Source organism: Lampetra planeri, unplaced genomic scaffold (assembly GCF_965212315.1).
Source record: "Lampetra planeri unplaced genomic scaffold, kcLamPlan1.2.h2 scaffold_321, whole genome shotgun sequence".
In the NCBI taxonomy this organism is placed as follows: Eukaryota; Metazoa; Chordata; class Hyperoartia; order Petromyzontiformes; family Petromyzontidae; genus Lampetra; species Lampetra planeri.
The window spans coordinates 52,121-70,497 of NW_027615144.1; the positions used below are offsets into that span (position 1 = coordinate 52,121).

An 18,377-nucleotide genomic window follows, 5' to 3' on the forward strand; every position below is an offset into this window, starting at 1 on the left:
TGACTCAAAGGTCACTCTTTGCAAATGGGACACTAAGCCCTGGTCTCTTGATTTCTCACTCCCGGGTTACGCAAAATCAACTTTGAAACTTTGTGCCGATTGTCAGTGATGCCGTCGGATTTTCTGAAAATCCGCAGTTTTTTCTAGGCCATTTAACTTTTTTTTTTGCTAAATATTGCCCAAGAATTTCTCTTCCTGCCAACACGTGGATAATGCCAACCTCGGAAGCATGCACAGTCATTATTAGTTGGGCAGAAGTTGTATGGAGTCTCAGGTCTCCATAATCGGTCACTGTATAATAAGTAACTGGATAATCATTCTGCCTCTTCGTTTGCTGTCGTATGGCGCCTCGCAGAGATAAGTAAATTATTTTTTGGAAAGGCAACAAGTGTTTTTGAATTGTCTACGTTCTTTTGCCGTGCTAGATTGAATTACTTTGGTGCTACCGTTACAACAATAATTACTCATTTACCCAGGAATGTCATGCTGAATCTGAGGACCCCTATTCCAGGAGGGCTCCTGTATTTGGGGGTTTGTTTGGCCAACACCAACGACTTTGAATGTTCTTAGCTCTGGGAAGGAAACTGGGGAACCCAAAGGAAACCCACACAGAGTGGGGAACGTACAAATTCCACGCTGAAAGGTACCTGCAGGTACCTGCGTCGGGAATCAAACCCAGGTGCTTCTCGCTGTGAGGAACACTGCACTTCCACCCCTGCCCACGGTTCACTTTGTCTAGGTGAACAGAATCGGACTAAGCAGGCAAGGTATCCTTCCCATGTGTCTCCACATAAAAAACAACTAAGATTGTTTCACATATCGCATCAGTAGCACGGCCTTCTGAGAGTGCATACAATTTCAGCAGAAATGGTTCAACACAAGCAAAACTTTGAATTCAGTGTCTCTTCAGCAGAGTTCAGCTTGCTTGAACCAATATGCCGGTGAACGGAGGAGTTTCGTATGTGCTCCCATTGGTCTGCTCCCACAGGCTTGTCTCTGTAATCAATTACTGGGTTGAGAGTTACTGGCAAATTATTTTCCTCTCAGTTAACTTGTCACAGTGTATGTTGGCTTCAGTTGACCCGCGTATGCACTTAAGCACTGAAAAGAGCACCCGGGGTGCGTGAGTAAACAAGACGAGGATTTGTGTTTTTTATTTGAATGAAATTGGCAACGAAGTGCATCTCCGTGAAGTCAGCAACAACAACAGCAGCAGCAGCAGAGGCAACAACGCCACAACGACCATTGTACAAACGGCACGTGGGGCAACGACGACAACAACTGCATTTGCTAGATTTCGTTCAATCTGGAAGTCCCTAAGTGTGTTAGTGCTCTAATTTAATTTCTACGCGGCAAATATCCACTTGAGCTGCCAGTTGCAACCGCAAATGGCAGACAAATCCTTGCTTGTTTTGATTTGGGTTAAGGTGCATCCCCCGCAATTGCTCCCTCACGCTGCTGCTGGCGGAAGGGCCTCCGAGTAGAGGGAAGATCTAGGGCACTCAAACGCGAGGATATTTGCGTCCCCAAGTTTTTATGCACCGGTCAGATCTCGGAGAAGGTAGGAGCAACAACCCAACAACCCACACTTTACCCCAGCACCTGCTGACCAAATAAACTGTCGTGTACGATTAGTGCGTTTGGGCTACGTACGGTGCGAAAGCAGTTGAACGTACAAAAGCTACAGCTTCCGTGCCGGTAGATCGGGTAAAACTGGCGACCCCTGGATTTGCATTTCCGGCGGACTCGCCGCGACACCATGGCACGGACAAATCGAATGCTGGAAGCGCTTGCGGGGAAGAATTATTGCCGTTACGCTTGAGTGAGTTTTTAGACTCGCATCTGAAATACGAAGAGATCGCAAACAATTGAAAGACGGCCGATGCCTACTGTGCGCTATATGCGAGTGGTGGCAAAGAACTCATTATGAACCGTCCGCGATGACCTAACACGCTCGATGTAGCGTGTCCTTAACTCTCAATGCTCAACAACGACAACAAAATTCGTTAACACAAACAGCACAATCGATTCAGTAAAGCACAGGACTAGTATAATCACTTTGCATTGCTCAAGAGGACTGAGACCTGTTGGTGGCTTGGGAGAAGACTTCATCCAGCAGTGGAATGATCATGGCTAATATTGATTTCCCTGCTCAAACGAGCATCTATGCATTGGTGCTGCTCATCTCCCGTTGACATCCCAGAGCCGGTGGTGAAAGAGGTCAGATTGGTGAACAACCACGTACCAATGCTGCTCTGAGTGTGGTCGGTTAATTGGTCAGGGCGGATATGTGACGGCCGGTTAAGCGATGCTGTGCTTGTATTAAGACTCGCTTTCAATAGGGTTTCTGGTTGTGATATTTGGCCAAATATTATTTTGTAAAAGTCAGCTTTGTATCCGGGCCGATAATATTGATTGCAAATGATGGGACTGTGTCGTGAAGGTGTAGGCTTATAAACCGTCGTAAATGTAGAACATTTTTTTTTATTTAGTACGTTTTGAAATAATTCGACACGATTTTAAAACGCATGTTTTTTGTGCATTGTCCTGGAATCGCAAAGTCGTGTAGTACATTCGATAGCTGCTTTTGCATTACACCGCAATAACTTAACTTAATAAGGCAACGTCGCAAAAACACGAGTATAGGTAACGTATCGCATCAACACACGAGCCCGGCACTTACCCGGGTTTCACTGAGATACGTTCTAGCTTAACTAAACAGTGTCGGGGACACGCATTTAACCCCCTCTCTCCGTCTCTCTCGCTCATCTTGGTCTCTTGAACCAATGCCACACAAAGACAAATATCCCCCCCCTCTCCTCCCCATGTAGCCTTTGAACAGACTTGTTGGGGCAAGCGCTGTGAGCGAACACCACTGTGAGTATGACAAGGCCCACCGGTGGGCAATATGGCGACCACCATGCCCGGCAATCTTTTGCCTTTCCGCAGCGCTGATGATTTCACATCACACCGGGGTACTCGCTCAAGGCCGAGTCGACTTCGAGGGAGGGGGCCGGGACCGGGTCCTCAGCAACAGTGCGATAACCGCCCTGCCACAGCTCCCAGACGCTTTGCTCGACGGGGAGAGAAACGAAGAACGCTGGACACGCGCGGGCACCCTGCGTCGCGTGCACGAGCACATGCACGTGCCCTCGAGTCGGCAAAGTTCCATGGCCACCGTCCTCGGAGTTCGTCCGTTGCGTCACCCTGCACCCTGCGACCGTGTCAATCGATTGCCGCTTTCTCCTTTTTTCCCGTTCCGTCGTCTTTGCCTCGCTCGCTCCGTTTCTTTTCCACCCGCCCCCGACGGCGGCCGTGGCCGTTTGTCGAGTGTGCAGGCGGTGCAACTCCGCTAGGGCCCCCATAGGGGGGCCCGGCCGGAGGGTGGTGGCATGGCCGGAGGGCGATGGCGTGGGTGTTTGGTTACAAAACAAAGGGGAGGGGGGGAAATTCCACGCATCTCAACTCCCCGCATCTCAACTCCCCGTGTCCCCTCTCCGATCGGTCTTGAGCGGAGACGTCCTCTCTCAACCACCCACCCCTGATGCCACCCTAAAGATCTCCCGCGCTCGGGGATTACGTTCAGTCGGCACACCGAGTCCAATATACCTCCTGCCGCGATGGCGACTATCAGTCTCGTGCAGCCTCCTTCAATACTTCAACTTAGCGGCGATCCGGCACACCTCGTGCTATGGCTATGTCTAGACTCGTCACTGGCCACTTCAACAGACCAGGACCGGGAATATATTCGGTGAGGAACTTTAAGCCCTGCCCAAGCCGTCGAGGGCGAGAGAAGCTTTAGGCCTGCCCGCTAGGGTTGCCACCCGTCCTGGTTTTCCCAGGATCACCCCCTCTTTTTTTTCCCTTTGAGACAAGCTGTCCGGGGTTCTCTGTCGCTCTTTCCAGAACAACAAAAAACTAACACTAAAAAGTCCTGGCTTCTGTCAGCTGTCTGACAACGGTACACCCGGAGACAATGCGTTTACCTTCTCCCCCCCCCCCTCTCTCTCTCCGGCATTGCCGCACGTACTCCTTCCTATATAATAAGTCCCGTTTCTTTTTTTATCCGACATTTAGAGAGCGCAGGCAACTCTACCGCCTGCAAAGCCGCCCCCGCTCACCCGCGGGGGCTTAGGCCAGCTTGTGGTGGCGCGTTCCCGCGTCGAGCAGGTGGCGCAGCGTGTACGGCAGCAGCGCCAGCGCACTGAGCGGCACCAGCAGGCTCTTGCAGAACGTAAGCACGTAGAACGCCAGCTCGTCGTCGCTCGGCACCTTGACCCCGTCGTACAGCCGCAGCGTCACCACGGCGGCGACGGCGCAGGCGGCGCGGAACGCCGGCGCCTCGCCGCGGGCCCCCGCCAGCGCGTCGCGGTGCAGCCCCGAGTTGAGCGCCAGCCCCGTGCCCGCCAGCACGCCGAGGTTGCGCACGAGGCCTGCGAAGGGCGTGCTGTCCAGGTGCACCCACTCGGGGTGCAGGCACCACTTCTTGGCGAAGGCGACGGTCCACAGCAGGTCGACGCCGACGGCGAGCAGCGCCAGGTAGAAGCCCAGCGCCAGCGCGAAGAGCGCCGCGCTGGTGCCCACGTAGCGCGAGAGCGGCGCGTCGTGGATGCAGGAGACGGAGCCGAAGAGGTGGGCCACCGCCATGCCTGCGCGCGTGTGTTGTGGGGGAGCAGAACGTGAGCTCGCTATGACACCGCTTGCCCCCAACAGTCTGTTAAGGCTACACGGGGGATCTTTGGTGATGCGGCGGTTAGCACGCCGCGCTACGAACCCGGCGAGCCGAGTTGGATTCCCGATCACGGCCGCTACCAACACCGATGACGATTGTCTGAACTGGTCCTTGCCCTCCCGTAGGTCGTCTCGGCCTCAAATAAGTACCTGGCGCGATGTGTAAATGGCACCGCTAGGGAAATAAATGCGGCCAGGCGTGGTGCTGGCCACCCACTCGTGTGCTGTGCCACTTGCCCCCACAAACTGTTAAGTGTATATTGGAAAGCTGTCTGTGCGAGAGCACGCTTGGCGTAAGTGAATCGGAGGAAAACCTTAGAGGTGTTCTCTGGATTCATGTTACAGAAAAATAGGTTGCGTCAAAATTGCGCTCGCTCAAATTCTATTGCGCATAATAGCATGATAAGATTACAAAGTAAGTAGTCTTATTTTAATCTCGTGTATCTCTCCCGTCATCTCACTACATCGACCTCTTGTCTACAGTTCTCCACATTTCACTGCATCGCTTACGTGGCCTGCATCTCTCTACTCTGAACTCACGACATCTCAAGTTTTTTTGGAGGGCGAGAAGGATGAGAAAGATGGGGATGACGAAGGAGGAACAGGCATAGGTGGAGGAAGAGGAGAAAGGAGGACGATTGGGTGGAGGATGAGGAGGTAGCGGGGAAATGAGATGAGTCGAGTGAAGACGAGGATGACGATGTGGAAGATGAAGAGAGAAGGATGAAGACGAGAATGACGATGTGGAAGATGACGATGAGTCGGATGAAGCGATAAGGGTGCCGACGCGGTGGAGGAGGGTTTCGATGAGGGTTTCGATGAGGGCGATGAAGAGGAGGAGGAGGCGGAGGATGAGTTTCCGCACGTACCGGCGAGCGCTCCCAGCAGGACTTGGTGTGGGAAGTGCGCGGCGACGAAGAGCCGGGAGATGCCGACTCCGAGCTGCACGACGGCGAAGGCGCTCCAGAGCGCCGCGCCGAGCCAGCGGCGGGTCGCGGGCCCGCGGGCCACCACGGCGCGCGAGTCCAGGAGGGCCCTCACCATCACGTACCACACGCACGCCGAGCCCATCGCGTGGCCCGACGGGCTGCCTGCCTCGCGCGGGGCGGGTGGGGTGGGACACGCGTGCACACGTGAGATACTGAATCTGAACAAGTATAACCCGTAAAAACAAAGTTTTTCACTATAAATCCTTTATATGCGTGGCGGCTAGAGTCTTCTCGTCCTCTGGCTTGAGATGGCTGCCACCTATGGGTCAGATGATTGCATGGCAGCATTAAGCAATTGGTAATTAAATATAATTTTTTGTCCTAAAAAATGTAATATTTTGGGAAAAAAATTTCACGAACATTAATTGTCACGCACAACGAGTCTGTGTGGAAAATGTCAGCTCGATTGGATCACGGGAAGTGGGTTAAAAAACGACCGAAAGATTTGCACGGTCCTAAGCAAGCAAGCAAGTGAACTTAATATAAAGGATTTAGAAATGTAGACTGGAGGAATCCGATGAGCTCTGAAGATCTTTTCCACATTTTCTTGGTTCTTTCGGTAAAGTCACGTAGAAGGGAAATAATAAAATAATAAAAATAGAACAATAAAATAATTATCACGACGTTTCGGCCACAACGCAAGCAGCCGTCCTCAGGTGAAGACCAGGTCTGTCGGGGAGACAGCGTCTGAATGTCTTCACCTGAGGACGGCTGCTTGCGTTGTGGCCGAAACGTCGTGAGAATTATTTTATTATGTTTGATTTTTATTATTTTATTACTTCCCTTCTACGTGACTTTACCGAAAGAACCAAGAAGATGAATCCCTGCAGTCACGAAAGCTTTAAATCGAAATTTAATAATATTTTATTGTTTTATTTTTATTATTTTATTATTTCCATTCTACGTGACTTTACCGAAAGAACCAAGAAGATGAATCCCTGCAGTCACGAAAACTTTACATCGAAATTTAATAATATTTTATTATGTTTTATTTTTATTATTTTATTACTTCCCTTCTACGTGACTTTACCGAAAGAACCAAGAAGATGAATCCCTGCAGTCACGAAAGAAGCTTTACATCGACATCTTTTCCACAGTTGTCCAGTGTGGGCGGGTCAGCGAGTTGCAACGTCAAACAATGCAAAGAGGCTCCCTAGAGACAAAGATCCCCTGTATAGCCTTGGCAGGCTGTTCGGGCAAGTGCTGTACTCTTAGGTTTTTTCGGTAAAGTCACGTAGGAAAATAAATAAGAATAAATAATAGAAATAAAATAATAGTGATTTATTATTATTTAATTTCTATTATTTTTTCCTATTTTTTATTATAATGTATTTTTATTTCTTTATTTATTTTTCCCTACGTGACTTTACCGGTGTGGGGGGAGGTGGAGGCTTGCTCACCTGGGCCCGTCTCGCAGGTGATGGGGAACTGCTGCAGGTAGGGCACGGTGCTGTTCACGTAGAAAGTCGTCTCGTGAACCCACCAGTAGGGCCGATGTCCGAACAGGATCCTTCACAAGTGACATGGTGACACGCGGCATGAAGGTGACACGACGCGGGAGACACGCTTCTGTGTGTGTTCGATCCCGATTCAATCATTTGTTGGTACATTTTTAGCATTGGGATGTTATGGCCAATACCAGTTGGTACGTTGTTTAGGCCATGGGAGGAAATCGCAGAGCCCAGAGGAAACCCATCGGGAACAGGGCGAGAATGCACAAACTCCAAGAATCGAACCCAGGTGCTTGTTGCTGTGAGGCAGGATTGTTCCCGCGGCACTGCCTGACTGCCGACCCTATAAACTAAACTACAAACTATATTCTTCGGGTCTTTCAGTAAAGTCACGTAGATAGGCTAAAATTAATAAAAATTAAACAAAAAACTACGACGCTTCGATCGCAACACAAGCGGTCGCCAGGATGACGACGATCGCTTGTAGTTTTTTGTTTATTTTTATTGATTTGAACCTATCTACGTGACTTCACCGAAACACCCAAAGAATATGAATTTCTGCCGTCACGAAAGCTTTAAGTCAACATTTAAACTATGAACAGTTTTTTTATTGTTACCAGGTAAGTCCCACTGAGCTATTTCGCTCTTTTTTCAGAAGCGACCTGGCCACAAACAATAGCCGACATTAAGCGGCTTATACTCGCGTGGAAAACGTCCAGCATCCAAGCACTCAACGCGTGACGTTCATTCTAAACGTGGCGAGTCGCGAGCGTTAGCCACCGCTCGCCACCCGCAGGATCTCACCACTTGGACATGAGGTTGACCCAGTCTCCCAGCACGGCCGCCCACACCATCCTGATGCCCACGTCGCGGCGCAGATAGAAGCAGATGGGGAAGTAGACGAGGAAGGCTGTGCGGATGTCTCCCACGTTGGACATGAAGTCGAGGGTGTGCTGCTGCCCGCTGAAGACGCTCTGCACGTGCTGGATCACGGACACCTCTCCGCCGTGGAGGCGTTCCATGGCTAAGGAAGGATGTGGGGAGCTGAGCTAGAGAGCCTGGGCTGAAGTTGAGATCGAGCTGGGGATTGAGTGAGGATTGCACTCGGCTTCTTGGTTAGGCTAGACCGCTAGAGGCTTGGAATAGGACTGGTCCGGGTTGGAGATGAGTTCAGACTGGACTTTGCTGAGATAGATTTGGGTCTGTTCTGCGGTGGTTTGGGATTGGCTGGGCTGTGCTGCCAACAACAGCGACACCACACGTGGCCACTGATGAGTTGTGAGACCTGACACGGGACAAAGACCTGCACCGTCACACACAGGGGCGGGGGTGAGGGGGGAGGGCAAGAAGGGAAATGAGTACGTTCGTTGCGTGTATGCGACGTTGCTGAATTGTGGGCTTGATCTCCTCTATAGCGCACTGCGCTATGGACGCGGCGTGTAACGTCAGCGGCGAGCGATGATGATGATGTCTGAACCGATTCTTGAAGAATGGTCAAACACACGTCACGACCAACACGGCGTGGGGTGACCTTCATCCACGCAGCGGATTGGCAAAGAGCTGAATATCTATACCGATAGATGTATATATATATAACACGTAGGCGTTCGCGACCAATATCCATAAGAGGGTTTGTTGAATAATCCAACCGGTAATGGATACCCATTGTAATGTATATACACTCATTAACCTCCCCCCACCCCCCTGGCCTTCTCACCTGAAGGGCTCAGGTGACGACATCACATTTATCCGCTGTCTATTTAAGAACGAAACAGGAGGAGGATGTCTCCACTAATGTGGCTGTCGCCTGATGCTGCCGGTTGTGATTACTGGCGAAACGTCGGAACTCGGATTGTGAATGTTGTGGATTTACTCTCCAACACACAACCGGTGGTGCTGTACGAGTGACGAATTGTCCACGTTCTGCTTACGTGACACTAAACATTACTGACTGACTGTGTCGGGTGGTGGCGGGTTTAACGGCACATTTATATGTATATACGCGATCTCACCCCAAACAAAACCTTTATAGATGTTTGTATTTCTACAATAGCCTACGTGGCATATACCGTATTCTCCCGATTACGAATGAATAACGAAATAGTCATTAGCACTGCGTGTGGCCTAAAAATTCGTAAATATATAATTGGCAACGGTTCGGGCAATGACCCTTCATTGTAAATCGGTCAGAGGGGGAGTGGGTGACACGAGTTGGAGACTGCACTTGTTTTACACCATGGAGCCGGATAACAAAAAAAAACATTAAATGTCTAATGACCATTTTTCGATTTAAAGCTTTCGTGACTGCAGGGATTCATCTTCTTGGTTCTTTCGGTAAAGTCACGTAGAAGGGAAGTAATAAAATAATAAAAATAAAACATAATAAAACAGGCCTGAGGATGGCTGCTTGCGTTGTGGCCGAAACGTCGTGAGAATTGTTTTATTATGTTTTATTTTTATTATTTTATTACTTCCCTTCTACGTGACTTTACCGAAAGAACCAAGAAGGTCTAATGACCAGTTTTTACAAACGGCATGTGACTCGTAACGCCATTGGTAACATACGAGGCAAACCATTCAACACCGTCATTTACACAGTACTACAAACGAAACTGTTTTTTATATTCAAAGTAAAATCAAACGTTCTCAAACAAAGGGTGTTCGTCTAAGACGCTCCGTAAAGGAAGACGCATCCGAAATCTTGTGCCCGGTGGGTGTCAAATAACGCACACCGGATTATAAGAAGAATACAACACGTACATAGGGGGTCCATCCTAAACCTTAGAACAGTTTTAAATACCCGAGCTCAACCCCCGCCTGCTCTGATGAGTCCTGTGTGCCTGATACCGTCGATGCAGACTGGTAATACCGTCCAGAATGTCAGCGACGTGAGAATGTGGAATAAGAAAATAAATGTTTTGTAATAAAACAATATACGGTGGGGGGGGGGGGGGAAGGGATTGCGTCTTATCATGGGCAGAAGTCGGAAATAATTCCCCACCGTTATCGTGCTCCGCTTGTTACGTTATCCATGATGACACTCGGACACATTCGGCGATGAGAAACAGCACCGTGGCGCGGTGTTCAAAACAGGTAAAACAACAAAAAAATAGGCGACGTTTCGAACAATGGCCCTGCTTCATGGCGAGCACATGCGCTGTTTAAATCGCGCTTATGCGCCACTGCCGACGCAGCAGAATGACTACATAATTTATGTTAATTATCTCCCCAGCGGTATTAGAATGGGTGCATCAGCAGTCAAGAGGATCGGCAAGTCGCTTTTGTTAGGGTAAAGTTGTGGGCACGAAGCCCGATTAACTGCAGAGGGTCCCTATAGGAGGAACCCTTCCGACAGCAGTGGCGTGAGCAATCAGTTGCAGGACTGCGCCTCTGCACACAACACTGCACGTGTTGCGCACAATGCCCACCTTAATAGGCGCTCGCAAACAGCGCTCTCGATCGACCTCGACTCTGTGCGGCTGCCGATACAAATCCAATGGACCATATAACGTGGCAACTGTCCCAACCGTGCATTTGGAGGCGCGTGGGTGAGCGAGGTGGGTGTGATGGATGGATCTGCAATTCACCAACTCTCAGACGAAGCAACTGAATGGCGAAATCGCTCAGAACTGAATCTCTCAGAGGAAGTCATAAACGGGAACACGAAATCACGACCACCACCACCATCATCAATAGCCCCATGAGGTGTGTGCAAGCGAACACAACTCACCCTTTCGCGGCACCAGATGTGATATTGATGTTGTTGACGCTGCCGCTGCTCTACCCAATACACCACTTACAATAATGACACAAAAAAACAAAAAAACCCGACGTTTCCGACGAGGCGCCTAATTCAGGAACCACTGCAGAATGTCCTCGCTACGCGCAGTGATGGAACTCTGAAGCGCTAAGACTTTGACGGCCGTCGACTCGTCCTGTGGGTTGATTCCAGCTGTGGCTCTGTGCACACAGACCTCTGCCCGACTGAGAGCACAGAGCCCTTTATATAGGAGCCGTGTTGACGACGACGAGAGGGCGAAAGGGGAGAGGGAGGGGAGCGCTAAGTGGTGGTGGTGGGGAGATGGGGGGGGGTGACTGTGGGGTGAGCGGAGGGGGGTGGTGGTGGGGAGGGAGGGAGGATGAGGGGATGAGGTGAGAGCGGGGAGGGGCAGAAGGTCGCTGGCATGGGGAGACGGGCAGAAAGGATGGGGAGTGAAGGTAGCAAGAGGAGGGAGTTCACGGGGAGACACTGACGGAGGGGAGAGGTGGTGAAGGGATAGAGAGAGAGAGCATGACCACGCTTTCCCACCTGATGACGGACGCTTGTGTTGCGCCCGAAACGTCGTGATTTATTTTCTTTTCTTACCCACGTGACTTTACCGAAAGAACCAAAGAGTATGGATTGCTGCAGTCACGAAAGCTTCAAATCAAGATTGAATAGAGAGAGGTCAAACGGGGAGGCATGAGCGGAGGGAATTAAGTGAGACACAGGGAGCGGGGAGATGGAGGCTAGGGAGAGGATGGAGTGACACGAGACGTGGGGACAGGGGGAAGAGAGACAGGTGAGGGTGGGTGGGGGGGGGTGAATGGAGATTTGATTAAATGGAGGTGGAGAGGGGAGGGAGCGATGGGGGCAGAGGAGGGAGAATCGGCGTTAAGTTAGACACGTGGAGAGGCGAGAGCAGAGGGATGGGACGGTGAGACAAAGACGGCAGGGATGTAAAGGCGGGGGCGGGGGTGGTGAATGGAGAGTCACAGGGGAGGGAGTGAAGGGGGGGGGAGTCAACGGGGAGCCACAAGGAGGGAGTGCATGGAAAAAAAATATTTAAAAAAATAAAAAAAGAGATAAAGTAAGAGAAGAGAGATACAGAGGAGGAGGAGGAGGGAAGGGGGAGTGAGTGATGATCATCAATGGAGAGACACGGGGGGAGAGGAGGAGGCGGCGGCGGGAGTGGAATAATTCGCCGTCCCTCCCCACCCACCCCGGACCGCCGTGCTGATGTTTGTGCAAGTTAACGCCGACCCGCGGATGAGCGCCGAAGAACGCGGCGGCGTGTCCGAGTTAATGATGAACTGATGTCCGAGAGAGCGAGAGAGAGAGGGAGGGAGGGAGAGGGGAGAGGGGGGAGAGACACAAGCACGCAGGGCGACAACAATACGGCCAAAAACAACACGGCGACACAAACAACTCGGGACCTCACGGGAACACGGACAAATAACCCCCCCCACCACCATCGTGCCGGCCTTCACAGACTGTTGGGGCGCCTATGAAGGCCGGCACGGCACACGAGGGGGGGTGGGTGGGACAGCAACCACGCCCGGCCGCCTTTGTCTCCCAAAAGGGGCGGTGTTTACACGAACCGCATCAGGTGCTCGTTTTGGGGCTGAGTCGACCTAGGGGATGCCCGGGACCGGTTTTACGATGTTGGTGACCGTGGTCGGGAATCGAACTCGGGACGCGGGGTTCGTAGCGCAGCGTAGCGCTAACCGCTGCGCCACCGCTCCTTCCCGGGTTAAAAACAAAACAATGCAATTCTAGATTTGAGGCTTTCGTGACTGCAAGGATTCATATTCTTAGTTTTTTTCGGTAAAGTCACGTAGGTAAAAAATTAAAATTAATAAAAGTAAAATAAAAATAAAATAAAAATCACGACGTTTCGGAGGCAACACAAGCTTTTTTTTATTTTACTTTTATTAATTTGAATTTTTTACCTACGTGACTTTACCGAACAACCTAAGAATATGAAAACAATGCAATGCCAAACAAACACGGAGGACGCAAACAACAAGCTAAATTGGGGGGGCTCGTAGAACACACGGAATTATAGCGAGAACACGGGGGGAACAACAATCCCCGCCAAATATCACGGCACTGACACCGCACGTAACGAAGATCTTAAAAAAACACGGGACACACGGACAACACAAATGAACGAATCCATCGTGAACACAAGGCACACCGCACACAATATTACCCAACCCTCAGGATTGCAAGCGACGCAAAGGTAACGTGATATATTACCTCACAAAACTTGAAATAATCCCGTCAAAAACACGAGACGCGAACAATGTAATTTGAATAACAAAGAGACAATTCCTCACAAACAACACGAGCAATACCCGCCAAAACCGAGAGACAAACAACACAATTTGAATAACGACTTAATTATCCCTCACAAACAACACAAACAATCCCGCCAAAACCAAGCAACACAAACCACACAATTTTAAAAACGAAGACTTAATAATCCCTCACAAACAACACAAACAATCCCGCCAAAACCAAGAGACAAACAACACAATTTGAATAACAACTTAATAATCGCTCACAACCAACACGAACAATCCCGCCAAAACCAAGCGACACAAACCACACAATTTTAATAACGAAGACTTAATAATCCCTCACAAACAACACAAACAATCCCGCCAAAACCAAGAGACAAACAACACAATTTGAATAACAACTTAATAATCGCTCACAACCAACACAAACAACACGAACAATCCCGCCAAAACCGAGACACAAACAACACAATTTGAATAACAACTTAATTATCCCTCACAAACAACACAAACAACACAAACAATCCCGCCAAAACCGAGACACAAACAACACAATTTGAATAACAACTTAATTATCCCTCACAAACAACACAAACAATCCCGCCAAAACCGAGACACAAACAACACAATTTGAATAACAACTTAATAATCGCTCACAACCAACACAAACAACACAAACAATCCCGCCAAAACCTAGACACAAACAACACAATTTGAATAACAACTTAATTATCCCTCACAAACAACACAAACAATCCCGCCAAAACCAAGCGACACAAACCACACAATTTTAATAACGAAGACTTAATAATCCCTCACAAAGAACACAAACAATCCCGCCAAAACCGAGACACAAACAACACAATTTGAATAACAACTTAATAATCGCTCACAACCAACACAAACAACACGAACAATCCCGCCAAAACCAAGCGACACAAACCACACAATTTGAATAACGAAGACTTAATAATCCCTCACAAACAACACAACACAAACAATGCCGCCGTGATGTCCGCGTGTTCTCGGTGGCCACAACACAAGCCGCCTTCACTCGGGGCAGCTTTATCTGGTACCAGATTGCGTGGACGTAGTTGTTGTTGTGGATCTAAGACTCTGAAAGGGTTTTTGCTACCCAAGTTATCATATCTCGCCGAGATGACGGCGTTCACCAGCGTCACCTCCATCGGGAGGGTTTAAACACGAATTGGCACGTACACAGGCCACCACGTTCAGTGTCCTTCATTGAACCAACAGCAGCAGCGGCATCATATAAATAATTCATTCTTGATTTGGGGCTTTCGTGACTGCAGGAATCAAAACTCTTTGGTTCTTTCGGTAAAGTCACGTGGGTAGAAAATAAAATAAATCACGACGTTTAGGGCGCAACACAAGCGTCCGTCATCAGGTGAAAACTCAATTCTCTCCAACTGCTTTTGTTTTATATTTCTATTATTTTATTGTTTCCCTTCTACGTGACTTTACCGAAAGAACCAAGAAGATGAATCCCTGCAGTCACGAAAGCTTTAAATCAAAATTAGCTTTTTGGGTGTTTAATCTGTTGTCCTTCCACCGCACCTTATGTGGACTCAGCCTCAAATCAGTACCTGGTGCGGTGTGTAAACATCGCCACTGGGGAGACAAAGGCGGCCGGGCGTGGTGCTGGCCACCTACCCCCTCATGTGCCGTGCCGGCCTTCATTGGTGCTCGCTAACAGCACTTGCCCCAACAGTCTGTTGAGGCTATACGGGGGATCTTTGTCTGTGGGTCTCTGTGCGAGTTTGTGGGTCTCTGTGTGATTCTGTGGGTCTCTGTGTGAGTGGGTGAGTCTCTGTGTGAGTCTGTGGGTCTCTTTGTGAGTGTGTGGGTCTCTGTGTGTGCGTGTGGGTCTCTGTGTGAGTGTGTGGGTCTCTTTGTGAGGGTGTGGGTCTCTTTGTGAGTGTGTGGGTCTCTTTGTGAGTGTGTGGGTCTCTTTGTGAGTGTGTGGGTCTCTGTGTGAGTCTGTGGGTCTCTTTGTGAGTGTGTGGGTCTCTGTGTGTGCGTGTGGGTCTCTGTGTGAGTGTGTGGGTCTCTTTGTGAGGGTGTGGGTCTCTTTGTGAGTGTGTGGGTCTCTTTGTGAGTGTGTGGGTCTCTTTGTGAGTGTGTGGGTCTCTTTGTGATGGTGTGGGTCTCTTTGTGAGTGTGTGGGTCTCTTTGTGTGCGTGTGGGTCTCTTTGTGAGTGTGTGGGTCTCTTTGTGTGCGTGTGGGTCTCTTTGTGAGAGTGTGGGTCTCTTTGTGTGCGTGTGGGTCTCTTTGTGAGTGTGTGGGTCTCTTTGTGAGCGTGTGGGTCTCTTTGTGAGTGTGTGGGTCTCTTTGTGTGCGTGTGGGTCTCTTTGTGAGTGTGTGGGTCTCTTTGTGAGGGTGTGGGTCTCTTTGTGAGTGTGTGGGTCTCTTTGTGTGCGTGTGGGTCTCTTTGTGAGTGTGTGGGTCTCTTTGTGTGCGTGTGGGTCTCTTTGTGAGTGTGTGAGTCTCTTTGTGTGCGTGTCTTTGTGAGGGTGTGGGTCTCTTTGCGAGTGTGTGAGTCTCTTTGTGAGTGTGTGAGTCTCTTTGTGTGCGTGTCTTTGTGAGGGTGTGGGTCTCTGTGTGAGTCTGTGGGTCTCTGTGTGAGTGTGTGGGTCTCTGTGTGAGTCTGTGGGTCTCTGTGTGAGTGTGTGGGTCTCTGTGTGTGCGTGTGGGTCTCTTTGTGAGTGTGTGAGTCTCTTTGTGAGAGTGTGGGTCTCTTTGTGAGTGTGTGGGTCTCTGTGTGAGGGTGTGGGTCTCTGTGTGAGTGTGTGGGTCTCTGTGTGAGTGTGTGGGTCTCTTTGTGAGTGTGTGGGTCTCTGTGTGAGTGGGTGGGTGTCTTTGTGAGTGTGTGAGTCTCTTTGTGTGCGTGTGGGTCTCTTTGTGAGGGTGTGGGTCTCTTTGTGAGGGTGTGGGTCTCTTTGTGAGTGTGTGGGTCTCTTTGTGTGCGTGTCTTTGTGAGTGTGTGAGTCTCTTTGTGAGGGTGTGGGTCTCTGTGTGTGCGTGTGGGTCTCTGTGTGTGCGTGTGGGTCTCTTTGTGAGTGTGTGGGTCTCTTTGTGTGCGTGTCTTTGTGAGTGTGTGAGTCTCTTTGTGAGAGTGTGGGTCTCTGTGTGTGCGTGTGGGTCTCTGTGTGTGCGTGTGGGTCTCTTTGTGAGTGTGTGGGTCTCTTTGTGAGTGTGTGAGTCTCTTTGTGAGTGTGTGAGTCTCTTTGTGAGAGTGTGGGTCTCTTTGTGAGGGTGTGGGTCTCTTTGTGAGGGTGTGGGTCTCTTTGTGAGGGTGTGGGTCTCTTTGTGAGTGTGTGAGTCTCTTTGTGAGAGTGTGGGTCTCTTTGTGAGGGTGTGGGTCTCTTTGTGAGGGTGTGGGTCTCTTTGTGAGGGTGTGGGTCTCTTTGTGAGGGTGTGGGTCTCTTTGTGAGTGTATGAGTCTCTTTGTGAGAGTGTGGGTCTCTTTGTGAGGGTGTGGGTCTCTTTGTGAGGGTGTGGGTCTCTTTGTGAGGGTGTGGGTCTCTTTGTGATGGTGTGGGTCTCTTTGTGTGTCTTTGTGTGCGTGTGGGTCTCTTTGTGAGGGTGTGGGTCTCTGTGTGTGTCTTTGTGTGCGTGTGGGTCTCTTTGTGAGGGTGTGGGTCTCTTTGTGAGGGTGTGGGTCTCTTTGTGTGTCTTTGTGTGCGTGTGGGTCTCTTTGTGAGGGTGTGGGTCTCTTTGTGAGTGTGTGGGTCTCTTTGTGAGTGTGTGGGTCTCTTTGTGAGTGTGTGGGTCTCTTTGTGTGCGTGTGGGTCTCTTTGTGAGTGTGTGGGTCTCTTTGTGAGGGTGTGGGTCTCTTTGTGAGAGTGTGAGTCTCTTTGTGAGTGTGTGAGTCTCTTTGTGAGTGTGTGAGTCTCTTTGTGAGGGTGTGGGTCTCTTTGTGAGGGTGTTGGTCTCTTTGTGAGTGTGTGAGTCTCTTTGTGAGTGTGTGAGTCTCTTTGTGAGTGTGTGAGTCTCTTTGTGAGAGTGTGGGTCTCTTTGTGAGGGTGTGGGTCTCTTTGTGAGTGTGTGAGTCTCTTTGTGAGTGTGTGAGTCTCTTTGTGAGTGTGTGAGTCTCTTTGTGATGGTGTGAGTCTCTTTGTGTGTCTTTGTGTGCGTGTGGGTCTCTTTGTGAGGGTGTGGGTCTCTGTGTGTGCCTTTGTGTGCGTGTGGGTCTCTTTGTGAGGGTGTGGGTCTCTTTGTGAGGGTGTGGGTCTCTTTGTGTGTCTTTGTGTGCGTGTGGGTCTCTTTGTGAGGGTGTGGGTCTCTTTGTGAGTGTGTGGGTCTCTTTGTGAGTGTGTGAGTCTCTTTGTGAGAGTGTGGGTCTCTTTGTGAGGGTGTGGGTCTCTTTGTGAGTGTGTGAGTCTCTTTGTGAGAGTGTGGGTCTCTTTGTGAGGGTGTGGGTCTCTTTGTGAGGGTGTGGGTCTCTTTGTGAGGGTGTGGGTCTCTTTGTGAGGGTGTGGGTCTCTTTGTGAGTGTGTGGGTCTCTTTGTGAGTGTGTGAGTCTCTTTGTGAGTGGGTGGGTCTATTTGTGAGGGTGTGGGTCTCTTTGTGAGTGTGTGGGTCTCTTTGTGAGTGTGTGGGTCTCTTTGTGAGTGTGTGGGTCTCTTTGTGAGTGTGTGGGTCTCTTTGTGAGGGTGTGGGTCTCTTTGTGAGTGTGTGGGTCTCTTTGTGAGGGTGTGGGTCTCTTTGTGAGGGTGTGGGTCTCTGTGTGTGTCTTTGTGTGCGTGTGGGTCTCTTTGTGAGTGTGTGGGTCTCTTTGTGAGTGTGTGAGTCTCTTTGTGAGTGGGTGGGTCTCTTTGTGAGTGTGTGGGTCTCTTTGTGAGTGTGTGGGTCTCTTTGTGAGTGTGTGGGTCTCTTTGTGAGTGTGTGGGTCTCTTTGTGAGTGTGTGGGTCTCTTTGTGAGGGTGTGGGTCTCTTTGTGAGTGTGTGGGTCTCTTAGTGAGTGTGTGGGTCTCTTTGTGAGGGTGTGGGTCTCTTTGTGAGTGTGTGGGTCTCTTTGTGAGGGTGTGGGTCTCTTTGTGAGGGTGTGGGTCTCTGTGTGTGTCTTTGTGTGCGTGTGGGTCTCTTTGTGAGTGTGTGGGTCTCTTTGTGAGTGTG

General features: G+C 50.0%; 2 protein-coding genes across 2 annotated transcripts; both read right to left on the minus strand.

The window, feature by feature from the left end:
* Positions 1-1,138: 1,138 nt before the first annotated feature.
* LOC144740865 (glucose-6-phosphatase 2-like) lies at positions 1,139-11,207 on the minus strand. The gene is made up of 5 exons (XM_078623578.1): positions 10,902-11,207; positions 7,976-8,474; positions 7,121-7,230; positions 5,601-5,822; positions 1,139-4,649 (listed from the first exon to the last, which is right to left on the minus strand). The coding sequence occupies exons 2-5, from the start codon at positions 8,191-8,193 to the stop codon at positions 4,132-4,134; spliced, it is 1,068 nt and encodes a 355-aa protein (XP_078479704.1). The 5' UTR covers positions 8,194-8,474; positions 10,902-11,207; the 3' UTR covers positions 1,139-4,131.
* A 1,497-nt stretch (positions 11,208-12,704) lies between these two features.
* On the minus strand, positions 12,705-17,802 carry LOC144740863 (uncharacterized; the record flags this gene model as incomplete). Its single annotated transcript, XM_078623575.1, has 2 exons — positions 12,705-13,930; positions 14,005-17,802. A coding segment is annotated over one exon (2,823 nt), but the record flags the coding sequence as incomplete, so codon positions are not given.
* Positions 17,803-18,377: the final 575 nt, after the last annotated feature.

What these genes read in the sequence shown, in the direction of transcription:
- LOC144740865 (XM_078623578.1), bottom strand. Translation starts at nt 8,193, where the DNA reads ATGGAACGCCTCCACGGCGGAGAGGTGTCCGTGATCCAGCACGTGCAG. An exon ending in GTCAACCTCATGTCCAAGTG is followed by an intron (nt 7,231 to 7,975) that starts GTGAGATCCTGC and finishes TCACTTGTGAAG; the next exon opens with GATCCTGTTCGGACATCGGC. An exon ending in CACCTGCGAGACGGGCCCAG is followed by an intron (nt 5,823 to 7,120) that starts GTGAGCAAGCCT and finishes CGCGCGAGGCAG; the next exon opens with GCAGCCCGTCGGGCCACGCG.